This window comes from Narcine bancroftii, chromosome 1 (assembly GCF_036971445.1).
Source record: "Narcine bancroftii isolate sNarBan1 chromosome 1, sNarBan1.hap1, whole genome shotgun sequence".
Taxonomy (NCBI): Eukaryota; Metazoa; Chordata; class Chondrichthyes; order Torpediniformes; family Narcinidae; genus Narcine; species Narcine bancroftii.
In genome coordinates, this window is record NC_091469.1 from 26,564,963 (window position 1) to 26,585,820 (window position 20,858).

Consider the following 20,858-nt stretch of genomic DNA (forward strand, 5'->3'; position numbering starts at 1 on the left):
TCAAACAAACCAAAAAGTTAAAGTTCACCATAGGTATTGTATCTGAGGGATTTTGCCCAGAACAGGGGCACTGAGTCTTGGAAACAGCATCCAGATGACAAACACACAGGAAACAGTGCGAGTTCCTCCTGCACTGATGTCCTGTTATTGACTGCCCTTCTGCTCTTTGCTCTTCTTTACACTGAATATCTTCCTCCACACTCTAATTCCTGATGCAAGTCCTGACCTGAAATGTGGACCATTCCTTTGCCTCTATAGATGCTGGTTGCCCTAATGAGGTTTCAAGCAGTTGGTTTTTTGCTTCAGATTCCAGCATCTTAAGTCTCTTGTTGTCCACAATGGCCTGAGTAGAAGGAAACCAACCAAAATACTGCCGATATCTGATATCTCGAGCAAGCAGAGAGGCACAAAAGAGGCCCAGCACTTCAGGCAGGATCCATAAAGAGAAATGGACTGTCAAACATTTTGGGTCAGACTTTTTCTTCCCCTCTTCCCCCCCTCCCCCCCCCCCACCCCCCCCCCCCCCCCCCCACCAAGTCTGACAGTACTAAATCCATTTCCAGGCAGATTGCAAAGTCTCATTGATTGCATCATCTCATTGAATAAAGTACCAGCAAAAGTGGACAAAATCCATTGCCTTCTTACAGAAGCAGAGACCAAAAAGTTGACTAGTGTCCTCTGAGGTGAGGGTATGTAGATAATTGTTTGCAGAATCATTACAGACACATCGCACCAACCAAGAACTTGGTTGCTCTTGTAGAATAAAATAACCCTGTTTTCTTTAACACTCAGAAGTAATAAAGAATAACTTGCAATCAAAACATAAATAATGACAAATTCAAACCTTAAGAGGCTGGCCAGGCTGGGACTGCTTTCCTCGGACCAAAAGAAGCTGAGTGGTAACCTGAAAGAGGCTTATAAAATTACAAAGGGCATTAAATAAGGTGGATGGTGACAGTCTTTTTTCCCATGGTAGGGGAGTCTAAAATTTGAGGGCAAAGGTTTAGGGAGGAGAGTCAAGATTTAAAGGGGGCCTGAGAGGCAGTTCTTTTCCCCCACACAGAGGACCGTGGATCAAGAGAATGAGCTTCCAGAGGAAGTTGCAGTTCCATGGATTAGAAAGATTGAGGAATATCGGCCAAATACCAGCAAATTTGACCAGCTCAGGATGGTTGGTTGGCTTGGCCAAATGGATACGATTTTTGGACTAAATGGGAGTTGGGCAGAAAATGAAATTGAAGTCAAGGTGAGATCAGTGGTCATTTTTTATCAATGGTGGTGAATGCTCAAATGGCCAAATGGCATACTCCTGCTAAGTTTCTTATGACTATTTTGTTATTTAGGAAGTTATTACTAAGGCTACCTATTGACCATTATACAAGGTGCTGGATCTATATCGAGCTTTATGGAGTTGCTCCATACAATAGGAACATTAGTTGCAGGCTCTGTATTGAAAAAAATCTAGAAATTAATTCAATTTTTTTGCAATATTGCTTTAATGTAATCTTTTGAATGTCAAAAATGACCAAGCCAATACTTACATTCACAATCAGGATCAGAAACATTATATCACCAGATATTGGTTAAAATTATTGCACTTCCCTCTGAGATCTTGCAATGTGCAAATTGGTTGCTACACTTCCTTATTTTAACCTTCATTGGCTGTGAATTGATGTTCGAAGGTTGTAAGTAAAGCTAATTAAATGGAGTCCTGCATTTCTAATGTAGATGACTTTCTATTCCTATCTGTTTTAAGGACTGTGGCTCCAAACTGTAGCAGCTTCCTTAAACTAGTAAAAGCCCCCCCCCCCACACCTCCCCCCAGACATTCACAAAGTTTATTTTCAGAACTTAACAGCCTGTAGTGAGAAGAGCAAAATAACGAGATCAGTTGATGTACATATTCATGATACAAGTCAGTTTAAAAAAAAAGTCACTTTATTCCGACATTTTCATGGAACATGTCATCACACTTAGGAAGATCATGCCCCCTAACCCCCATGACCCTCAACAACATCTCCAGGTGAACCATCCAAAGAACACTTGCTGGATGCATCACAGCGTGATATAGGAAAAGCTCTGCTCAACATTGGAAGAAGCTACAGAAGGTAGTGATGCAACTCAGAACATAACACCAACTTTCCTCCCCTCCATAGACCCCATCTACGTCTTCCACTGCTTCAGAAAGATACCCAACACATTGAAGGATCCATCGCACCACGGACTCTTCTTCCTCCTCCCCAAATGCACATATAAACAGGGATAAAGATAATTTCTTCCTTAAATATTGCTACCATGATGCCCTTGCTTGGTATTAGTTGATCTTTCTTTTCTGTAAACGACACTCTACACATCTGTCTGAATGTTAGAGATAACCAATTCGACTGCTGGCCAAAGAAACCTCATTGTTGAAGGTAAGATGTGATAAATAAACATGCAGATGGATTCCTTTCGACATGTGAACTCACTTTCAATAGTCTTATTCGATCTAGTTTTGTGCTGAGGCATAATCCAAAATAAGCAACTGTACAAGAATGAAAGGTGATCACAGTGAAATGTATAAAATTGATAAGGGTTTAGACAACGATAAGTAATTTCCTCTGGTTGGAAAGTGAGGCATCTGAGTTAATGGTCTAGTGTAAGAGGCAGGCATTCTTCTTGAGGTGAGAGAAGAATTTTCTTTCTAAAGCCTTGGAGTGTAAGGTAAAACATCATGAGATGGGAATGTGTAGGGAGTTACCCTGTACAGGGCAGTAACAAGAAGGGGAGGTGTCCTTGTACTCTTGTTAGGTAAAACATCATGAGATGGGACCGGAGAAGGAGTCACCCAGTACTAAGGAGTAACAGAATGCATCCTTGTACTTACAAGATAAGAGAGACATTGATGGATTGAGAGGCAGGAAGCTAGCAGGGAAAGGATAGCAACAGTTTAAGAGAGACATTGATGGATTGAGAGGCAGGAAGCTAGCAAGGAAAGGATAGCAACAGTTTTAGTCATTGGACAAGTAATGATATGATGATGTTCTAAGCATGTATCCAAGGGTATAAAAAATCACCATTTTGCTGATAACGGCAGAATGCATTCTCCGACTAACTTGGTTGGTCGCAAGTGTTACAATCCGGTAATAAAGAACAAAGAACCCTGATTTCGACTCAGCCTGGTGTTTGTCTCACTCATTCATGAACAAAGCAGACCTAACAGGAGGTTCTCAAGCCCAATGGATGGAGGAAGCTCAGGTTATGACGTATCTTCAAGAGAGAGCACTATGTATGTGGTGACTGTGGGAATCAAATGGTTTGGAGACTGGGAAGAAATGTGGAGTGGAGGTTGAAGATCAGCCACAACCTTATTAGTCTTAGCAATGGAGCAGGTTCAAGGAACTGGAAGGCCAACTGATACTCTACAGGTCCTCGTGTTCTTAAATACAAAGAATATGTTACCTACACTTAGAACTGCTAAATGGCTTCTCAGTATATGAAACACAGATAGGTGTATGTGTGACATGTGTACACCAGCAAGATAATTATACGGCATCTAGAAAGATTCAAGTGATGCCTGTCTAAAAAAGCAAATCCATTTTAAAAATAAAATCAGTCTGTATTTCTACTAAATAAGTAGCCTGGTCCAACCCTTCCGAGACGGTGAAAATTGGGATAATTACCTTATTAAAACAGTTGCAAGGGAGAGTTGCGAATCGGGCTGTGTCAGAGGGTTCTGGAATTCCAACTCCAGCGACTGGAGCGGAAAATCCAGGCTGATCCCTCAGATGCAGTAGAACTGTCAGAGGGAGCATCTTTTGAAAGAGATGTTAAACTGGGTCCAATCTACTCTCCTGCGTGATGGCACCAGTCCTAAAGTAAAATAGGCCAGTCTCCCAATCGCATGTCTTAGTGCCTGGGAACTTGCAGTTCACTAACTGACTTACAAATTTCCTACTTTACAACAATAAACATATTTTTAAAAATACTATATTAACTGTAAAGCACTTTGGAGACTCCAAAGCCTTGAGGGCAACAATATAAACACATAGTGGTTAATGCAACAATAAGTAATTTAAGCTGGAGGGGCCTGTTACTGTGCTATATTTCTAAAAATATATTTTTTTGGTAACATGGTCCTTGATATTAAGAGTATCAAGAGGTGTGGAGTGGAATTTGAACCCTTGACCTTGCCCCCTCAGAGACAGTCTATGCAGTATCTGTAAACATTAAGTGGTGTCTACTTGGTGTCTCAAGCTTTGGACATGTGGGTGACCAGGTAATGGATTGAAGATCGGAGGTCAATTAAAACACAATGCTGGAGATTGTGTTTTTACTTCATTCACGGTGTCTGCAGACTTTCGTGTTTTACATCAGTAGTCAATAGCCCAGGAATGATACTATACATCTCTCTCTCAGCTACTGGGACAGGGATCGTGTTTTCTGGTCGTGCTTTGTTCAGTGGCGTCTTTGTTGGTGTACTTGCTGATGTGTTCGACGATGAACTTTGCTTCCCTTCAAGCCAGTAGGTCACCATGTTACCCTTACCCTGCAAAAGACAGAAGCTCTAAGACAGATTACACAGAAGTACATCAAATGAGAAACATCCAACAGGCCGTTTGGTCAACTGGTCCTTGCTGGTGATGAGCCTTCTCTATTTCCATCTTCTTCTCACCCTGTCAATATGTTCTTCCCTTCCTTTTACTCCTCATTTGTTTATCAGCTTCCCCTTAAATACATCTTTGCTTTTCACACCAGTGGGAGTGAATTCCATGTTCTCACCAACCTTTGGGTGAGAATTTGCTTCTAAATACACTATTGGACCCTAGTTTTCAACTACCCTCAGCGACTGTATAGTCATTCTCATTGATCCATGGTAATATCCATTAACCGACAATTTGGAATCCCTGATAGTTCAGTGAATGATTCACCAAGTCATTTTTGCCACGGTCCCTTCCACTCACTTGGGCTCTGGTTTCCGCATTCCCTTCATAATTGCCATGGCCCCATTTCCTGTGCTTCCTTTGAATCACTGAGGGCCTCTTTCCCATGCTCTCTTGAAAAACCAGAGTCCTTTTAAATGTAGCATGTACTCTTGTACTATTGTGTAATGTACATAAAAAGTGAACGGAAGTATTGTTAGTAATCTACAATGTTCAGCACCACCAGTTTTCTGAATTTTACAGAACATGGATAAATGCCATCCTATGGTAGTATCATTAAGGTTGCTTCTAACATTCATTGTTTGAGATTTGTTTACTCAGCGAGGTTAAAAATAACAATAAAACACAAAACTATTACTGTATATACATGGGTAATGATTATACCGTGTAATAGTTGATCCCCTTTTTTTTGGCCCCAAAATTGAGTGTGTTTGTATGACCTGTGAAAAAGTCAACCCCCCCAACCCATTTTTGGCTCCACCCACCCATCCGAACTCCCGACACCCTGACAGCATATCTTCACCCTAGCTGTCTGCCTACTGGAACACCCAACACCCTGACAGCAGACCCTCGCCCTAGCTGTCTGCCTACCAGAGTTCCCGACATCCCAGCCACCTGCCTATCAGAGCTCCCGATGCCCCAGCAGCAGACCCTAGCCCTGGCCAACCGCCCATTGGAGCTATTGACATCCTGATAGTGGACCCTCGCCCTAGCTGTCTGCCTATATGAGTTCCCAACGCCATGGCCACCTGCCTATCAGAGCTCCCGATGCCCCGGCAGCAGACCCTAGCCCTGGCCAACCACCCACTGGAGCTCTTGACACCCCAGCCGCACACCCATCTGAACAGACAACCGTGGAATCACTCCCCGGTCGCCTGCCCATCTGAACCCCCGACGTCCCACCCATCCAAACTCCTGGCCACGGGTCCTCCCCAAACCTACCGCCCATCTGAGCTCCCAACACCCCGACCATAGACTTACCACCTGATCCCTGCCACCGAGCGCCCTGCACCTGAACGACACAGATATTTCATGAGGTCAAAAGTTTAAGTTGTGTAAAAGTCAAACCCCTCAATTTTGGCCCAAAAAAGTGGCCCAAGGAATTTGGCATGTCAATTACATACGATGGCTTGCATGGCCCACGAGTGTAATCATTCACCTTCTTTAAAATAAAGGACTTTTTGCAACTCATCGTGATACTTGAATTTGTTCCCTAAAATTCATTGCATAACATACCTTGATTGGAAATGTGCCACGACATATTAAGATGTATCCTCCAAACTGCTCAAGTAGACTGTATGTGTTGGAACTGCACTGTATCTTCAGTGCTGAAATATAAGAAGACAAGCTGTTCAGGACCTGGTTTAATGGGACAGGAGGAGGCCATTAAGCCAATTCAGTCTGTGTCAGATCTTTGAAAGAACTAGCCCATCAGTCCCAATCACCCAAGTCGCCATACATCTCACCAAGTTTCTACCCTCAATGTCTTTCATCATTTCACCACCCTCAGTCCACTGCTTGACTTGCATGGTGCTACTTTAATTAAATTATTTCTCTGCTGTTGACACCTGGAAATATGATCTGCTCCCACATCAGCTATACTGAAGCATATCCAGGTTGGAATAGGTTGGTGCGGAACATGAAACTGGAGTTAATCAAGATAGGGCAGTCCAACAGGACAAACATCTTCACCCAGAGAGTGGAGAACGTGGCATTTACTCCCTCATCTTGCACTGAGACAAGTAGGAAAGATAGAGTTGAGGACTAACTGGTAAATACATGAAGGAATAGAAGGACAAAGTTAGGACAAAGAAGGTGAGGAGTGGCTAGCATAGACCAAGTGGGCCAAATGGTTTGTTGCACTACAAACTACGTGATTCCTGATTCTACTGACCAGGATTGAGACATGTTACAATGTACTAACAACTTTCTTTTTCTGTTTCGAGTCTGTGGCGGTTGGTAATTGCTGGTTTCAGTTTTATAATCGCTTTATGTACGGATGACAAAGTTGGGAGGAAGCATGCACGGAATACAATCTACCTTCACTTGTTGATTCCATCCTTGAAGCTGTGTTTACGGTGTCACCGAACAGACAGTAACGAGGCATCTTTGTCCCAACCACTCCGGCAACCACAGGTCCTAGTTACCAATGTTACCGAAACAAGAACGGAGTGAAACACGACAGTCTGCAGATGCTGCGATTATCGTCAAACACAAAAATGCTGGAGGAACTCAGCAGGTCTCACAGCATCCATAGGAGGTAAAGATATATTACCAATGTTTCAGGCCTGAGCCTTAAGGGCTCAGGTCCAAAATGTCAGTAATATATCTTTACCTCCTATGGACTCTGTGTTCCTCCAGCATTTCTATGCTTTGACCCAAACAAGAATACCTCTCAGTGACATTTCCACTATGTTGATAGCTGCAGGCACAATGACGCCATCAAATAGGACAATGTCCCGATGAAAACAATGTCAAAGGGATTCATAATGATTTTCTTTGAAATGCTGTAACCAAGATTGCATGAAGAGGAAAAGCAATTACAACTCCTCCAGCTTGCTCTGTCAATTAGACCCTGACCCCAAAGTTCATTTTCCCATCCTGTTCTCCTGTATGTGAAATATAATCTCCATGAATCCTTTTGACATTGTTTCTAATAATTATTTGACCCCATATTTCTTGATTCAAAAGAAACTTTCATCACAGCATTGAATATACTCAGTGGGTGACTATATCCACAATTCCCAGGATGGAGAATGACATCTTCCTGAGAAAACCAGGGATCATTCATTTGCTAGGTAGTAGCAGGATAAGAGGAGAGTTAATGAAGAATATTTTCATTCAGTGAAGATTTTGAACTTTCAGCCAAAAGGGGTGACAGAGGAAGAGGTACCCAGGTGACATTCAAAGACCTATAACTTGCAGATTGATCAACCAAGAGCTGGGAAGTGGGATTAAATTAAAATTCATGTCGGAGGTGAAAGGGTTCCTATTGACCTCGAGATTGTTGTGGAATAGGATTATGATGGACAGCACACATTGTGGCCGAAGGGTCAGTTCTGTGCTGCAATACTCTATATTTCTAGGGTTCTACAGAAATTGCCTCCATTCTAAATGCTCAGCTCCTTATCCTGGTTATGTCCCACGGTTCTGTATGCCATGGCTAGGCTGATAGTTTTTCAATATCCACTTCCCTTTCTTTGCAAAATCTTGCATGTTAACGAGATCATTAATCTAAATTCCAATGCAAGCAGTTAGTACACAAAAGTGCTGGAGAAATTCAGCAGGTTCTGCAGCATCCATGGGAGGCAAAGATATATAACTAACATTTTGGCCCTGGGCGGTTCATCAAACCCATCCAATGGGAGCACAACCTCTGATCCCAGATAGCAATCATCAATCAATTCAGCACTGCTTCCAGTGTCCCAGTTACAGGGTCCAGAACTACACCTTGCTCCAGTTGTGGTCTCCCAGACTCCCTTACTCATATATTCCAACCTCCTTGAAATGAAGGCCACCATTCATCTTCCTAAATGCTTGTTGTAACTGCATATTTATTTTGTTCCATGAGCTAACATATCAAGATACAGTTTCACACCATATTTACTTGTTTCTTCCCATCTGGTTTTCCAATTTCTAATCAAAGTGAATGACCTCATATTTTTATACATTCAATATCACTTGGATTTTATTTTAATTTAGAGATACAGCACGTAATCTGAATACACCAATTAATCTAACCCTGTACACCTTTGGAATGTAGGAGGAAACTGGAGAACTTGGAGGAAATCTATGCAGTCATGAGGAGAACATATAAATTCCCTTCAAACAGTGTCAGATTTGAACCTGGGTTGCTGGCACTGCAATAACATTGCGGTATTCATTATAGTGTCCGTACCACCCTTCTCTTCTCTTCCAAGCTCACTGGTATCTGGGGTTTGTTACCTGAATGGATTCCAGCCCGGATCTTGAGTTTAGTCTGTGGTTTGTGTGGAATTTTGAATGTGTTGCACACAGCTACCAAATCCAGGGCCATGCTTGCGATCTGACTGGCATGAGCAATGCCATTTTCCTTCGGCACACCGGAAACCACCATATCTACGACATTAAAAAACAAAGCAAATTATCTGGAGGGCACACCAAAGGATTTTTCCAGACACATCCAAAGCAGCAAAGTTTTGGAAATGAATACTTAAGGTGCAGGTGCTATGATATTACATGTTAAATTCAAGTGAACGATGACAACTCTCCACATTAGAATCTCTGCTCGTTTGAAAGTTCAGACAATGATCAGCCACAGGAATGGAAGTTGGGGGTCTTTCCTATCATGGTCACTTCTTCAGAGCATCACTCCACCCTTCTCCCTACATTTACCTGTTTAATTTTTAATTTGGAGACACAACAATGGTTACAGGCCCTTTCAGCCCACGAACCTGCGACATCCAAATAATTGGCCATGTGACCAATTAGCCTACTAACCTTATATGCCTTTGAAATGTGGGAGCACCCAGAGGAAACCACGCAGACATAGGTAAAACATAAAAACTGCTTCCAGATAGCACCAGATTTGAACCCGAGTCGCTGGCACTGCAATAGCATTGTGCTAACTGCTATGCTAATCATGCGGCCCTAATGGAAGACAGTTAGGTAGGTGGGGTGGGGGGGGGGGAACCCCTGAAATATTGTGCAAGTCCTAACCCAAGCCTAGGTTCCAGTCCAGGCTCAATTGGACTCCACTGGGGAGAATGTAAGCACCAAACTCTTTGCATTTTGCTTGGAGACTGCAGCATGGAGGAAAATTTCCAGGGCAGGCTCAAGGCTGACCAAAATGAGTCACGTGATGGAGTAGTGGCCGGTCGGGAAAATCAGCCTTCTCCAGAAAAATAGGAAAAAAAGTTAGGAAAAAGTAAAGCATAACAAAAATAAAAGATAAAGATACAGAGAAGAGAAAGAAGGTGGCTTCCAAGTAGAATGTAAAAACAACTGGAAGAAAAAAGTAGAAAAGTCACCGGAGAAGAAAGAAGAAGGCCTTACCTCCACAAAGGAACAGGAGCTGTGGTGGTGAGGAGTGCCCGAACCTTGAGGCAAGTGCCTGCTCTGCGGAGTCATGACCCACCAGCCAGTGCACTACAAAAATGGCTCTCAGAGCCAAACAAAAGTGCGCAACTGCGCAATCAAAGGAGAAAGAGGACACCAGTGGGAGGGGGGCTCAGCAGAGGAGTGGGCTGTCACAGAGTGAACAGCTGAGGGACGCCCGACACCAGGGCACTCAGTTGGAAGATGAGGAAGGCAGCAGAAGAGGGAGCGATGAAGCCGACGTGGGAGATAAATGGAGGGATGACCGACAAGAAGACCAACGTCAGGAAGCACAACAGATGAGCAGCCCAGGAGGGGAGGACCAGCAACAAGAGGCCCAGCAAGAAGAGGCCTGACAAAGAGATACAAGCAGCTCATCAGGAAAAACAGAAGAGACACAGACACAAAGAAGAGAAGAAGACACAAAAACAGATACAGACACAGAATAAAAGAAAGAAGACCAAGATCTTCACAGAGAAATAGAAGGTAAAACAGATGGACAAAGAGAAATAAAAGGTAAAACTGATGAACAGAATATAGATAAAGTATTTTTTGAAGAACAAATGAGATCACTAAAAGAATGGTGATCATTAGAATTTAATGCAATTAAAAGGAAAATGAAAAGAACAGAAGATAAAATGCAGAGGTTAGAACTGGTAATGACAGAAATAGGGAAAAGAGTAGAGAGTGTGGAAGTGCGGGAAACGGCTGTAGAAATGGAAGTAAATGACTTAAGAGAAAAATTGGAAGAAAGTGACAAAAAAAAATTAAAGAGACACAAGAGTTGTTATATCAGAAAATTGATATGTTGGAAAATTATAGTAGGTGAAACAACATAAAAACAGTGGGCCTGAAGGAGGGTGAAGAAGGCACAGACATGAAGGAATTTATAAAAGGATGGATCCCGAAGGTCCTGGGAATAACAGAAATGCAGGAAAAAAATGGAAATAGAAAGGGAACACAGAGCATTAGCTCCGAAACCGCAGACACATCAAAAACCAAGATCTGTCTTAGTAAAATTTTTGAGATACACGACAAGAGAAAATATACTGGAAAGGGCAAAGTATAAAGTTAGAGAAGATAATAAACCATTGGAATACAAGGGTCAAAAAATATTTTTTTACCCAGACTTAAGTTTTGAACTCTTAAAGAGGAGGAAGGAGTTTAATACAGTGAAATTGATTTTATGGAAAAAAGGTTACAAATTCATATTAAGTCATCCGGTTGTGCTTAAAATATTTATACCCGGGGAGCAAAACAGACTGTTCTCGGATCCAGGGAAAGTGCAAGAATTCGCAGAATGTTTGCAGGACAGGAGAAGAGATTTAACAAGAATGAAGAACGACAATAAGGTATATATAAAGATGTAAAAACAATGTATATGTAAAGAACTAAGGAGGGAAAAGAGAAGGGAAGGAAGGGAGTGGGGGGGGGGAGAGAGAGAACTTTGTTAAATGTGATTAAAAAAAGTGTTTTCTGGGGAGGGCTGGGGAGAGGGGGAATAACTGTCACTGCAAAATAAATTGATGCTACAAACAAGATCGCAGTCCAAATGAAAAGGGGAGTTGTAGTTGCCCGACAAGGGATATGGGGCAACTCAGAGAGGGGGGGACCTTTTGGGGTTAAGGTATTAGTGGATGTGGGAACTGCGAGGGTACTTTATGTCTTAAATGTGTTGTCGTGTATTAAGTGTAATAAGAGAAAACTAAGTGATGAAAATGGGGAAAAGGGGGATGGAGGTGGCAAAGAGGTTGAAAAGAGGTGTATGCAAGATATAAGATGGCCATGTTGAACTATATGACTATAAATATTAATGAAATATATAGCCAAATTAAAAGGAAGAGGCTACTAAATTTATTGAAGAAGGAAAAAATAGATATAGCATTTGTGCAGGAAACGCATCTAACTGAAGTGGAACATAACAACTAAAGAGAGACTGCGTAGGACACGTAACGGCAGCATCCTATAATTCAAAAGCTAGAGATGTAGCCATACTAGTTAACAAAAATGTACCAATCAAAATAGAGGAGGAAATAATAGATCTGGCAGGGAGGTATGCAATGATAAAGTGTCAGATATACTCAGAATTTTGGAATTTGCTCAATATATATGCGCCTAACGAGGAGGATCAAAAGTTTATGCAGGATATTTTATTGAAGATTGCAGACACACAAAGAAATATATTGATAGGAGGGGATTTTAACCTTAATTTGGACCCAATGTTGGATAAAACTGGACAAAAGACAAGCAAAAAAAATAAAGTAGCCCAATTTATGGTTAAATCAATGCAGGAAATGAAACTTATGGATATATGGAAGAGGCAACACCCAAGAGAGAAGGAATTTTCATATTATACAAGTAGGCACAAAACTTACTCAAGGATTGATGTTTTTGTTGTCAGCCCATATTCAAGGGAGAGTTAGGAAAACTGAGTATAAAGCTAGACTACTATCTGATCATTCACCCCTGTTATTAGCAATAGAACTGGAGGACATCCAACCAAGAACATATAAATGGAGGTTAAACTCCATGCTACTTAAAAGACAGGAATTTAGGGAGTTTATTGAACACCAAATTAAAACATATTTTGAAATAAACACAGGATCAGTGAAAGACAAATTTATATATGGGATACAATGAAAGCCTTCATTAGAGAGCAGATAATAAGTTATGTGACTAAGATGAAAAAGGATTACAATCGGGAAATAGAGCAGTTGGAAAGGGAGATAGTAAGTACAGAAAAGGAATTAGTAAAAAGGGATGATATAAGGAAAAGGAGAGAATTGGCGGACAAAAAAATTAAATATGAAATATTACAAATGTACAAGGTGGAGAAGAAAATAATGAAAACAAAGCCAAAGTATTATGAACTGGGAGAAAAATATTAGCCTGGCAACTTAAAACAGAACAAGCTAAAAGAATGATACTGGCATCAAGGAAAAAGGACAAACAAATTACATATAATCCAACAGAGATTAATGAAAATTTTAAGGAATTTTATGAAGAATTGTACCAAACTAAGAACGAGGGGAAAGATAATAAAATAGAGGAATATTTAGCTAAAATTGAACTGCCAAAATTGCAAGAAGAGGAACAAAACAAACTAATAAAACCATTTGAAATAGAGAAAGTACAGGATATATTAAAAAAGCTGACGAGCAATGAAACACCAGGAGAGGATGGATTTCCAATAGAATTTTATAAAACATTTAAAGAGTTATTAATTCCTCCTCTCCTGGAAGTAATGAACCAGATAGAAGAAACACAAAACTTGCCAGATTCATGTAAGACAGCAATGATTACAATAATAACAAAGACGGGGAAGGATTCATTAACACCAACATCATATAGACCAATATCTCTACTTAACTCAGACTATGAGATAAAAGCGAAATTATTAGCAAACACATTGGCCGATTATGTACCTAAAATAGTAAAACAAGATCAAATTAGATTTATTAAGGAAAGACGAACAGTGGACAATGTCTGCAAACTTATTAATCTAATCCACGCAGTTCAAGGAAATAAGAAACCAACAGTGGCTGTTGCTCTAGACGCAGAAAAAGCCTTTGACAGAGTAGAGTGGAACTATTTATTTAAAGTATTACAGAAGTTCAAACTACCAGAAAAATATATAAATTGGATTAAAGCATTGTTTAATGGACCATTGGCGAAGGTAACAGTAAATGGATTTGTATTGAATCACTTTAAATTAAGTAGGTCAACTAGACAGGGATGTCCACTATCCCCCTTATTGTTCACCTTAGCAATAGAACCTTTGGCAGAATAGAAAATAAAAGGGACAAAAATAAAGGAGAAGGAGTATAAAATCAGCTTGTTTGCAGATGACATCAAAGTATACCTAACAGAACCGGGGGTATCAGTAAAAGAATTACATTAGAAATTGAAGGAATATGGAGAAATATTGGGGTACAAGATGAACGCAAATAAAAGTGAAGTGATGCCAATGCGTAACGCAGACTATACAGAATTTTTAAAAGAATCACCATTTAAATGGCAACATATACAATATGGATCAGGTTAGATAATAACAAGTCACTTGTACAAAGTAAATTATCAGCCACTAATAAAGAAATTGCAGGAAGACTTAGAACATTGGAAAGAATTACTGCTAACGTTGATAAGGAGGGTAAACTGCATTAAAATGAACGTGGTTCCAAGGATACAATACTTATTTCAAATGTTACCAATTCGTTTAACAGAAAAATTCTTTAAGGAACTAAAGAGAATAATAAGGAAATTCTTGTGGAAAGGGAGGAATCCAAGGGTAGCATTAAATAAATTAACAGAGAGGTATAATCAAGGTGGTTTACAGTTACCAAATTTTAGAAATTATTATAGAGCCACACAATTAAGGTATTTATCAGATTTTTACCAGACAAGGGAAAAACCAGACTGGACTAAGATAGTACTAGATAAAATAGGGGAAAAGGTACCAGAACATATACTTTATAAGTGGGATGAAACGCTGGTGTAATATAAAAACTCACCAGTACTGCATCATTTACTTAATACATGGAAGAAGATCCACTTAGAAAGGAAAAAAATGAATGATCAAATACCAAAATTACTATTGACGCAAAATCCGCTAATCCCTTTTACAATAGACAAGCTTTCCTTTAGAGAATGGGAGAGAAAAGGAATCAAAAGAATAGAAAATTGTTTTTTGGGAAATAATTTATTAACATTTGAACAGTTGAAGTACAAATATGGAATAACTCATGGTACAATGTTTGCATATCATCAATTGAAAGCTTATTTAAAGGATAAATTCGGAAGCAGCTTGAGATTACCTAAAGGAAGCAGCTTTGAATACGTGATTACAGACACAATGATAATTAAAAGATTTATAACCAACATGTACATTAACTGCAAGATAATGAAAATGAAATAAGCTATAAACCTAAGCAGAAGTGGGAAAAGGATCTAAACATAAAGATAAAAAATGAAGTATGGGAAAAGTTATGTTTTGGAACTATGAAGAATACAATAAACACAAGGTTATACATAATACAGTATAATTGGTTACACAGGGTATATATCACTCCTCAAAAACTAAAAAAATGGGATTCAACATTATCGGATAGATGTTTTCGCTGTAAGAAAGAAATGGAAACAACATTACATGCCACATGTACGAAAGTAAATACATTTTGGGAAGAATTAAATCAGATACTAAATGAAATTATAAAAATTAACATACCAAAAAAACCAGAGATATTTCTTTTAAGTAAAATAAGAAGTAGAGAATTAGGCCTCAAATTGGATAAAGCACAAAAAAGATTTATTATGATAGCCTTAGAAGTAGCAAAAAAATGTATAATATCAACTTGGAAAATGGAAGAGAGCATGAGTATACAGCAATGGTACATGGAAATGAATAAATGTATTTAATTGGAAAAAATAACATACAATTAAAAAAAAAATCACAATGTTTGAACAAATTTGGAAACCAGACATGGAACATATCAGAGAGAGCTTGCCTACGACCTCCATTCCCTAAAATGAGAATGAAAATGATAAGAAAACAAAATGACTTGATTCCGTGTGTAATAAATAGATGACGCATTTTTCTTGTTTATTTTCCTTTGTGTAAAGATATTGTTTTATGGTTTTATTGTATTGTATATGTTGAATATTTATGGGTTTTGAAGGGGGTGGGTAGAGGGGAGGGAGGGAAAGGGGGAAAAAAAGGGGAGAAAAGACCACTGTGTAAATTTAATGAGAAACATTTGTATATATTTTGGTTGATACGGTTCATGGTGTGAAAAATAAAAAAATATTTTTAAAAAAGGCTGACCAAAATACTCCTCAATTCCCTATCCCATACCCCAAGCATCATATGTGCGCCCAATGTCACAGCTTGGCATGGAAATAAGTCAGAGCCTGTGCCCTCTGGTCTCACTGCAACCTGCAAAAGTTCCTTAGTATGAATTCACCAATAATTTGTGTACAGATCACTGGATCACATTAATTCACATTAATCATCCACCAACATTTTCTCCAGAGTTGCCAACTTTGTTTGAACTGCTGAAGGATGTGACCTTTTGCTTTTGACAATTCTGCTCAAATATAGAACACTTTTAAAATACTCATTTGTGATGGATTATAACAGATTTTATATTATGTATAGATGTTTTTGGAAGAGATAGATTGTGGGAGTCCTAGTGTCGGAAACAAACACTTCACAAAATAGATCTCATTTCAAATGCAAGAACTCTGCTCAAAGCAGACACTCTGGGCCCAGGGCCTTTGTAAAGACAATGGAAACTGCTTTGTTGAAGGTTCTCACAAGGAGGTGAAAAAAGAAGAGCCCATCTTGGGGAACTGAGAAGATATTTGAGGAATTGATCTTGGAGCCAGCAATCTGTTTGGTGGCAGTTTGCTGTTTTAAGAGAGTTTCTGGTTTTTACAAGCAGTGAGATTAAACAACATGTGATTCTTTGGAGAGAGAGAGTTTTCTGAAGTGGCTTCTGGAGACTGCAGCACAACAAGCTGGCAGCTTGCTTAAACCTCATTTTGAAGACAGGATGTGACTTCTGAGTTCAGCCTGTTGAAAACCCTTGTGCTCCATACAAGAGGAAATGGCTGGCTAGAGTGTTTCACCTGAAATAAGGAACTATGTGGTGACCTGTGTTAGGTCTGCTTTGTTCATGAATGAGTGAGACAAACACCAGGCTGAGTCGAAATCAGGGTTCTTTGTTCTTTATTACCGGATTGTAACACTTGCGACCAACCAGGTTAGTCGGAGAATGCATTCTGCCGTTATCAGCAAAATGGTGATTTTTTATACCCTTGGATACATGCTTAGAACATCATCATATCATTACTTGTCCAATGACTAAAACTGTTGCTATCCTTTCCCTGCTAGCTTCCTGCCTCTCAATCCATCAATGTCTCTCTTAAACTGTTGCTATCCTTTCCCTGCTAGCTTCCTGCCTCTCAATCCATCAATGTCTCTCTTATCTTGTAAGTACAAGGATGCATTCTGTTACTCCTTAGTACTGGGTGACTCCTTCTCCGGTCCCATCTCATGATGTTTTACCTAACAGGAGTACAAGGACACCTCCCCTTCTTGTTACTGCCCTGTACAGGGTAACTCCCTACACATTCCCATCTCATGATGTTTTACCTTACACCTGAAACAAGAGGTTATCATTTGGAAAACCCTGATAGGGCAAGTTTCTTCAGCATGACACTGAAATGACTGATGGAAGTAAATCAGTTTGTGTGTGTCCAACGAATAACTAAATATCTCTCTGAAAACCAACAAGAACCTTACTGAGCGGTAACCATTTAACCGCTTCCACCAGAGCCTGGTGAAAATTCATAAATGTTAAATTCTGTGCACAGTATACAAATTGCCTGATACCAGTGAACTTGGAGGAGTGAGATGTGAGATTGGACTGTGAATCAAATAACTTTTCTGAACTTATATACACATTACATACACGTGTGCTTAGAATTAGAAGGGGGTTAAGTTAAGGGTAATAAGTTAAAGTTTGATCCTTTTTATAATGTTTAAAAAATTAAAAGCAACTTTAGTTTAAGTAACCATTCGTCTTGATGAATTTCTATTGCTGCTGGGTTTTGGGGTCCTCTGGGCCCGTTACACATATTTGCAAATATATATAATATGCTCAAAGTAAACCAAAATAATACAATTAATTTCTCTTTGTCACTGAAGGTTACCCTTAACTTCCAGAGGAATCCATGAATGTCATCTAATAAGGGCATGCTTATTTTACTAACTCTACCCTAAAATGAAGACATTCTCCAGCACATTTGTGACTTATATTTCATCTGGGCACTCTCCAACCAGATGGCATTAACATCGACCTTCAATTTCTGTTAACACCTCCCCTGAGTCTCTCTTTTTACCTATCCCTCTGTCTTCTTTCCTTCAGCACCCTGGCCCCTTCCCTCTCCTGTCAGAGCTAGCCTGTCCCCATCACACCTCAGCTTCTTTCCCTTCTACCCTCTCACCTGTATCCAGCTATGATCACCCTACCTGTTAGCATGTACTCCCCCCCCCCCCTCACTGCCCCTTCATCCCTCCTCTCCTCTCTCCACCTTTTTATCCAGGTGCCTGTCTGGTTTGCTCATTACTTGATGAAGGGTCCAGGTCTGAAAGTTTGGTTCATTTTTACTTCCTATGAATGCTGTCAGACTTGTTGAGATTCTCCTAGTACTAGAACATCTCTCAATGGTTTACCCTTGTGTGATCAACTGCCAATCCCTCCAGGATTTCTCTGTAACCTCTTCTAGCCTGTCAAACTGCTCATGGACTCTTGTGCTTCGTGGGTACTCTGACATTAGTGCCCTTGCCAAGCTGCGGGGTTCCAAGATTTCCTTGCTCAACCTTCCAGTCTTCCTTTAAAACCCAAGTCCTTGAAAGTTTTGGCTGCCCGTCTTGACGGGCTAGACTGTATCATTTTGCAGTTAACTCAGTTCCTACTTTCCTTTTAAATTTATTCAATTTTATTTTTAATTTTAATGTAACTTTTCAATTTTAATTTAAATTTACAAACACAGCATGGTAACAGGCCCATGTGCCCAATTAACCCACACCCCCAGTGTGATAGTACAGATCTATCACCAATGTACATAGTGTATATAGTTACTGTATCTAGACTGTGCTTACAGCGATTGGCTGAGAGCTAAGCCACACCTATTGTTTGGGCCTTAAAGGGTTGTGTCCCTAGCCAGGTCGGATCATTCCGGACTGGTCGGCCACCTGTGAAGAGCTCCGGTCTTTTGCTAATAAAAGCCTTGGTTTGGATCAACAAGTCTTTGGTTCTTTCGACGAGCTCTACAATTTTATTAGCAAAAAGAATTTTTTTTTGAAAGGGATGGAGCGTTTAACTCGGCCAGAAAAACTTGATATCGACCCACAGTCAGCTACAGCCTTCAAAGCCTTTAACTTCTGGCTGCTGAACTTTGAAAACTTCCTGAGATTCATTCAGGTAGAGGAGGATAACCAGCGTCTAACAGCATTGCTGTCTATGGTGTCCTTGAGAGTCTACGAGAACATCCAGGATGAGACCACTTACACCGCAGCCATAAAGGTACTGAAAGGACTGTATGATCAACCGGTGAACAGAGTTCATGCCCGGCTCGTGCTTGCGTCGAGGAAGCAACAGCCCGGTGAGTCCAGCAGAGCATATTTACAAGTATTAAAGGCATTGGGCAAGGACTGTAACTGTGTGGACAAAACTGCTGCCGAGATCACAAACGATCTCGTCCGGGATGCCTATGTGGCCGGGCTCCGATCAAACGAAGTGAGGCTGCGCTTGCTCGAGCAAGGGGTAGAAAAACTAGACGACGTGGCCCGGATTGCAATCACAATGGAGGATGCAGCCTTAAAGTCCACCGAGCTCTCTAGGGACTGGACCCTTCGTTCTGATGTGAGTAGATTGCCCTTCTACCCTACCCCTGACAGCCTGTCAGCTGCTGCTACACTGCCCCCTGCGAACCCAAAATGTTATTTCTGCGGGAGGGACAAGCACAGCAGGTCCCAGTGCCCAGCAAGAAAAGCCAGGTGCCAGAAGTGCCTTAAAAAGGGCCACTTTGCTGCAGTCTGTAGGTCTAAAATGGCCGCCAGCAAACACAGTGCCTCGTGTGAAGCCCAACCGCCACTATCCCATTCAAACTCTTCTTCCCCAGAGCTCTCGTCCAATGAGAGCGAGGGCTCCCCTGCACGGCAACGCCTGACGTCACGGAGACGCCGAACCCGGAAGGGGCAACCCACCGTCGCAACCATGGTGATGGCCTGCCTCTCGCCCCCGTGCGGAACACTTGACACTACCGCCGCTGCTGCCGCCGCCACAGCCACCCCCGGGGCCGACGCTACCGCCGCTGCTGCCGCCGCCACAGACACCCCCGGGGCCGACGCTACCGCCGCTGGTGACACCACTCCAGCGACCCCAATCCCGGCACCACGGCGGTCACGCCGGATGGTCAGACCCCCTGACCGCTACAGTCCTTGACCTACCCCTTCCTTTTCATTCTCTCCCTCGTTTTTGTTTTTTTTTTCCCGGGTCAATTCTCCAAGAAGGGGTGAATGTGATAGTACAGATCTATCACCAATGTACATAGTGTATATAGTTACTGTATCTAGACTGTGCTTACAGCGATTGGCTGAGAGCTAAGCCACACCTATTGTTTGGGCCTTAAAGGGTTGTGTCCCTAGCCAGGTCGGATCATTCCGGACTGGTCGGCCACCTGTGAAGAGCTCCGGTCTTTTGCTAATAAAAGCCTTGGTTTGGATCAACAAGTCTTTGGTTCTTTCGACGAGCTCTACACCCAGTATATTTTTTTTTGAAGGATGGGAAGAAACCAGAGCCCCTAGAGAAAACCCATGCAGACACGGGGAGAACGTACAAACTCATTACAGACAGCGGGGGATTCGAACCTCAGTCCCGATCGCAGGGGCTGTAACAGCGGTACGCTATCTGCTGCGCTAACCATGCCATCATGTGCTGACCCTGCTGCTCCGGCCGCTTGGTGAGGCCCAGCCCATGGATTCTCCAGATGGCATTCTAACAGCTTGTGCTGACCAAGGTCTTTTCCATTGTTCCTTAATCTCTCCGAGATCAGACATTTAGAAAACAATGGGCAGACATTTGAACAAAGTAAAAAAAAATTAAAATAAATTAAAAACATAATCAAACAATGAGATTAATTTAAAATATTAACATTCATGAAAGTATAAAAAAATGCTACTTACTTCCAACTACATTTTCAATAAAGGTCACTGACCATCATACTAACAAGTGGAGCTGCAAATAACGTGCCAGCCACGGTTGGTGTAAAGCTGAGGGTTGACTAATTAATATG

The 20,858-nt window shown here is 41.1% G+C and overlaps 1 protein-coding gene across 1 annotated transcript in view; it reads right to left on the reverse strand.

The window, feature by feature from the left end:
• Nucleotides 1-4,062: 4,062 nt before the first annotated feature.
• The window catches only part of LOC138753860 (atrial natriuretic peptide receptor 1), a 54,989-nt gene continuing 38,193 nt past the window's right edge, over nt 4,063-20,858 (reverse strand). The window contains exons 19-22 of the mRNA XM_069917753.1: nt 8,868-9,020; nt 6,963-7,061; nt 6,159-6,250; nt 4,063-4,528 (exon numbers count right to left, since the gene is read on the reverse strand). Of these exons, the coding sequence (XP_069773854.1) occupies nt 4,322-4,528; nt 6,159-6,250; nt 6,963-7,061; nt 8,868-9,020 (551 nt within the window). The 3' untranslated portion in view covers nt 4,063-4,321. The remainder of the gene's footprint in view (nt 4,529-6,158; nt 6,251-6,962; nt 7,062-8,867; nt 9,021-20,858) is intronic.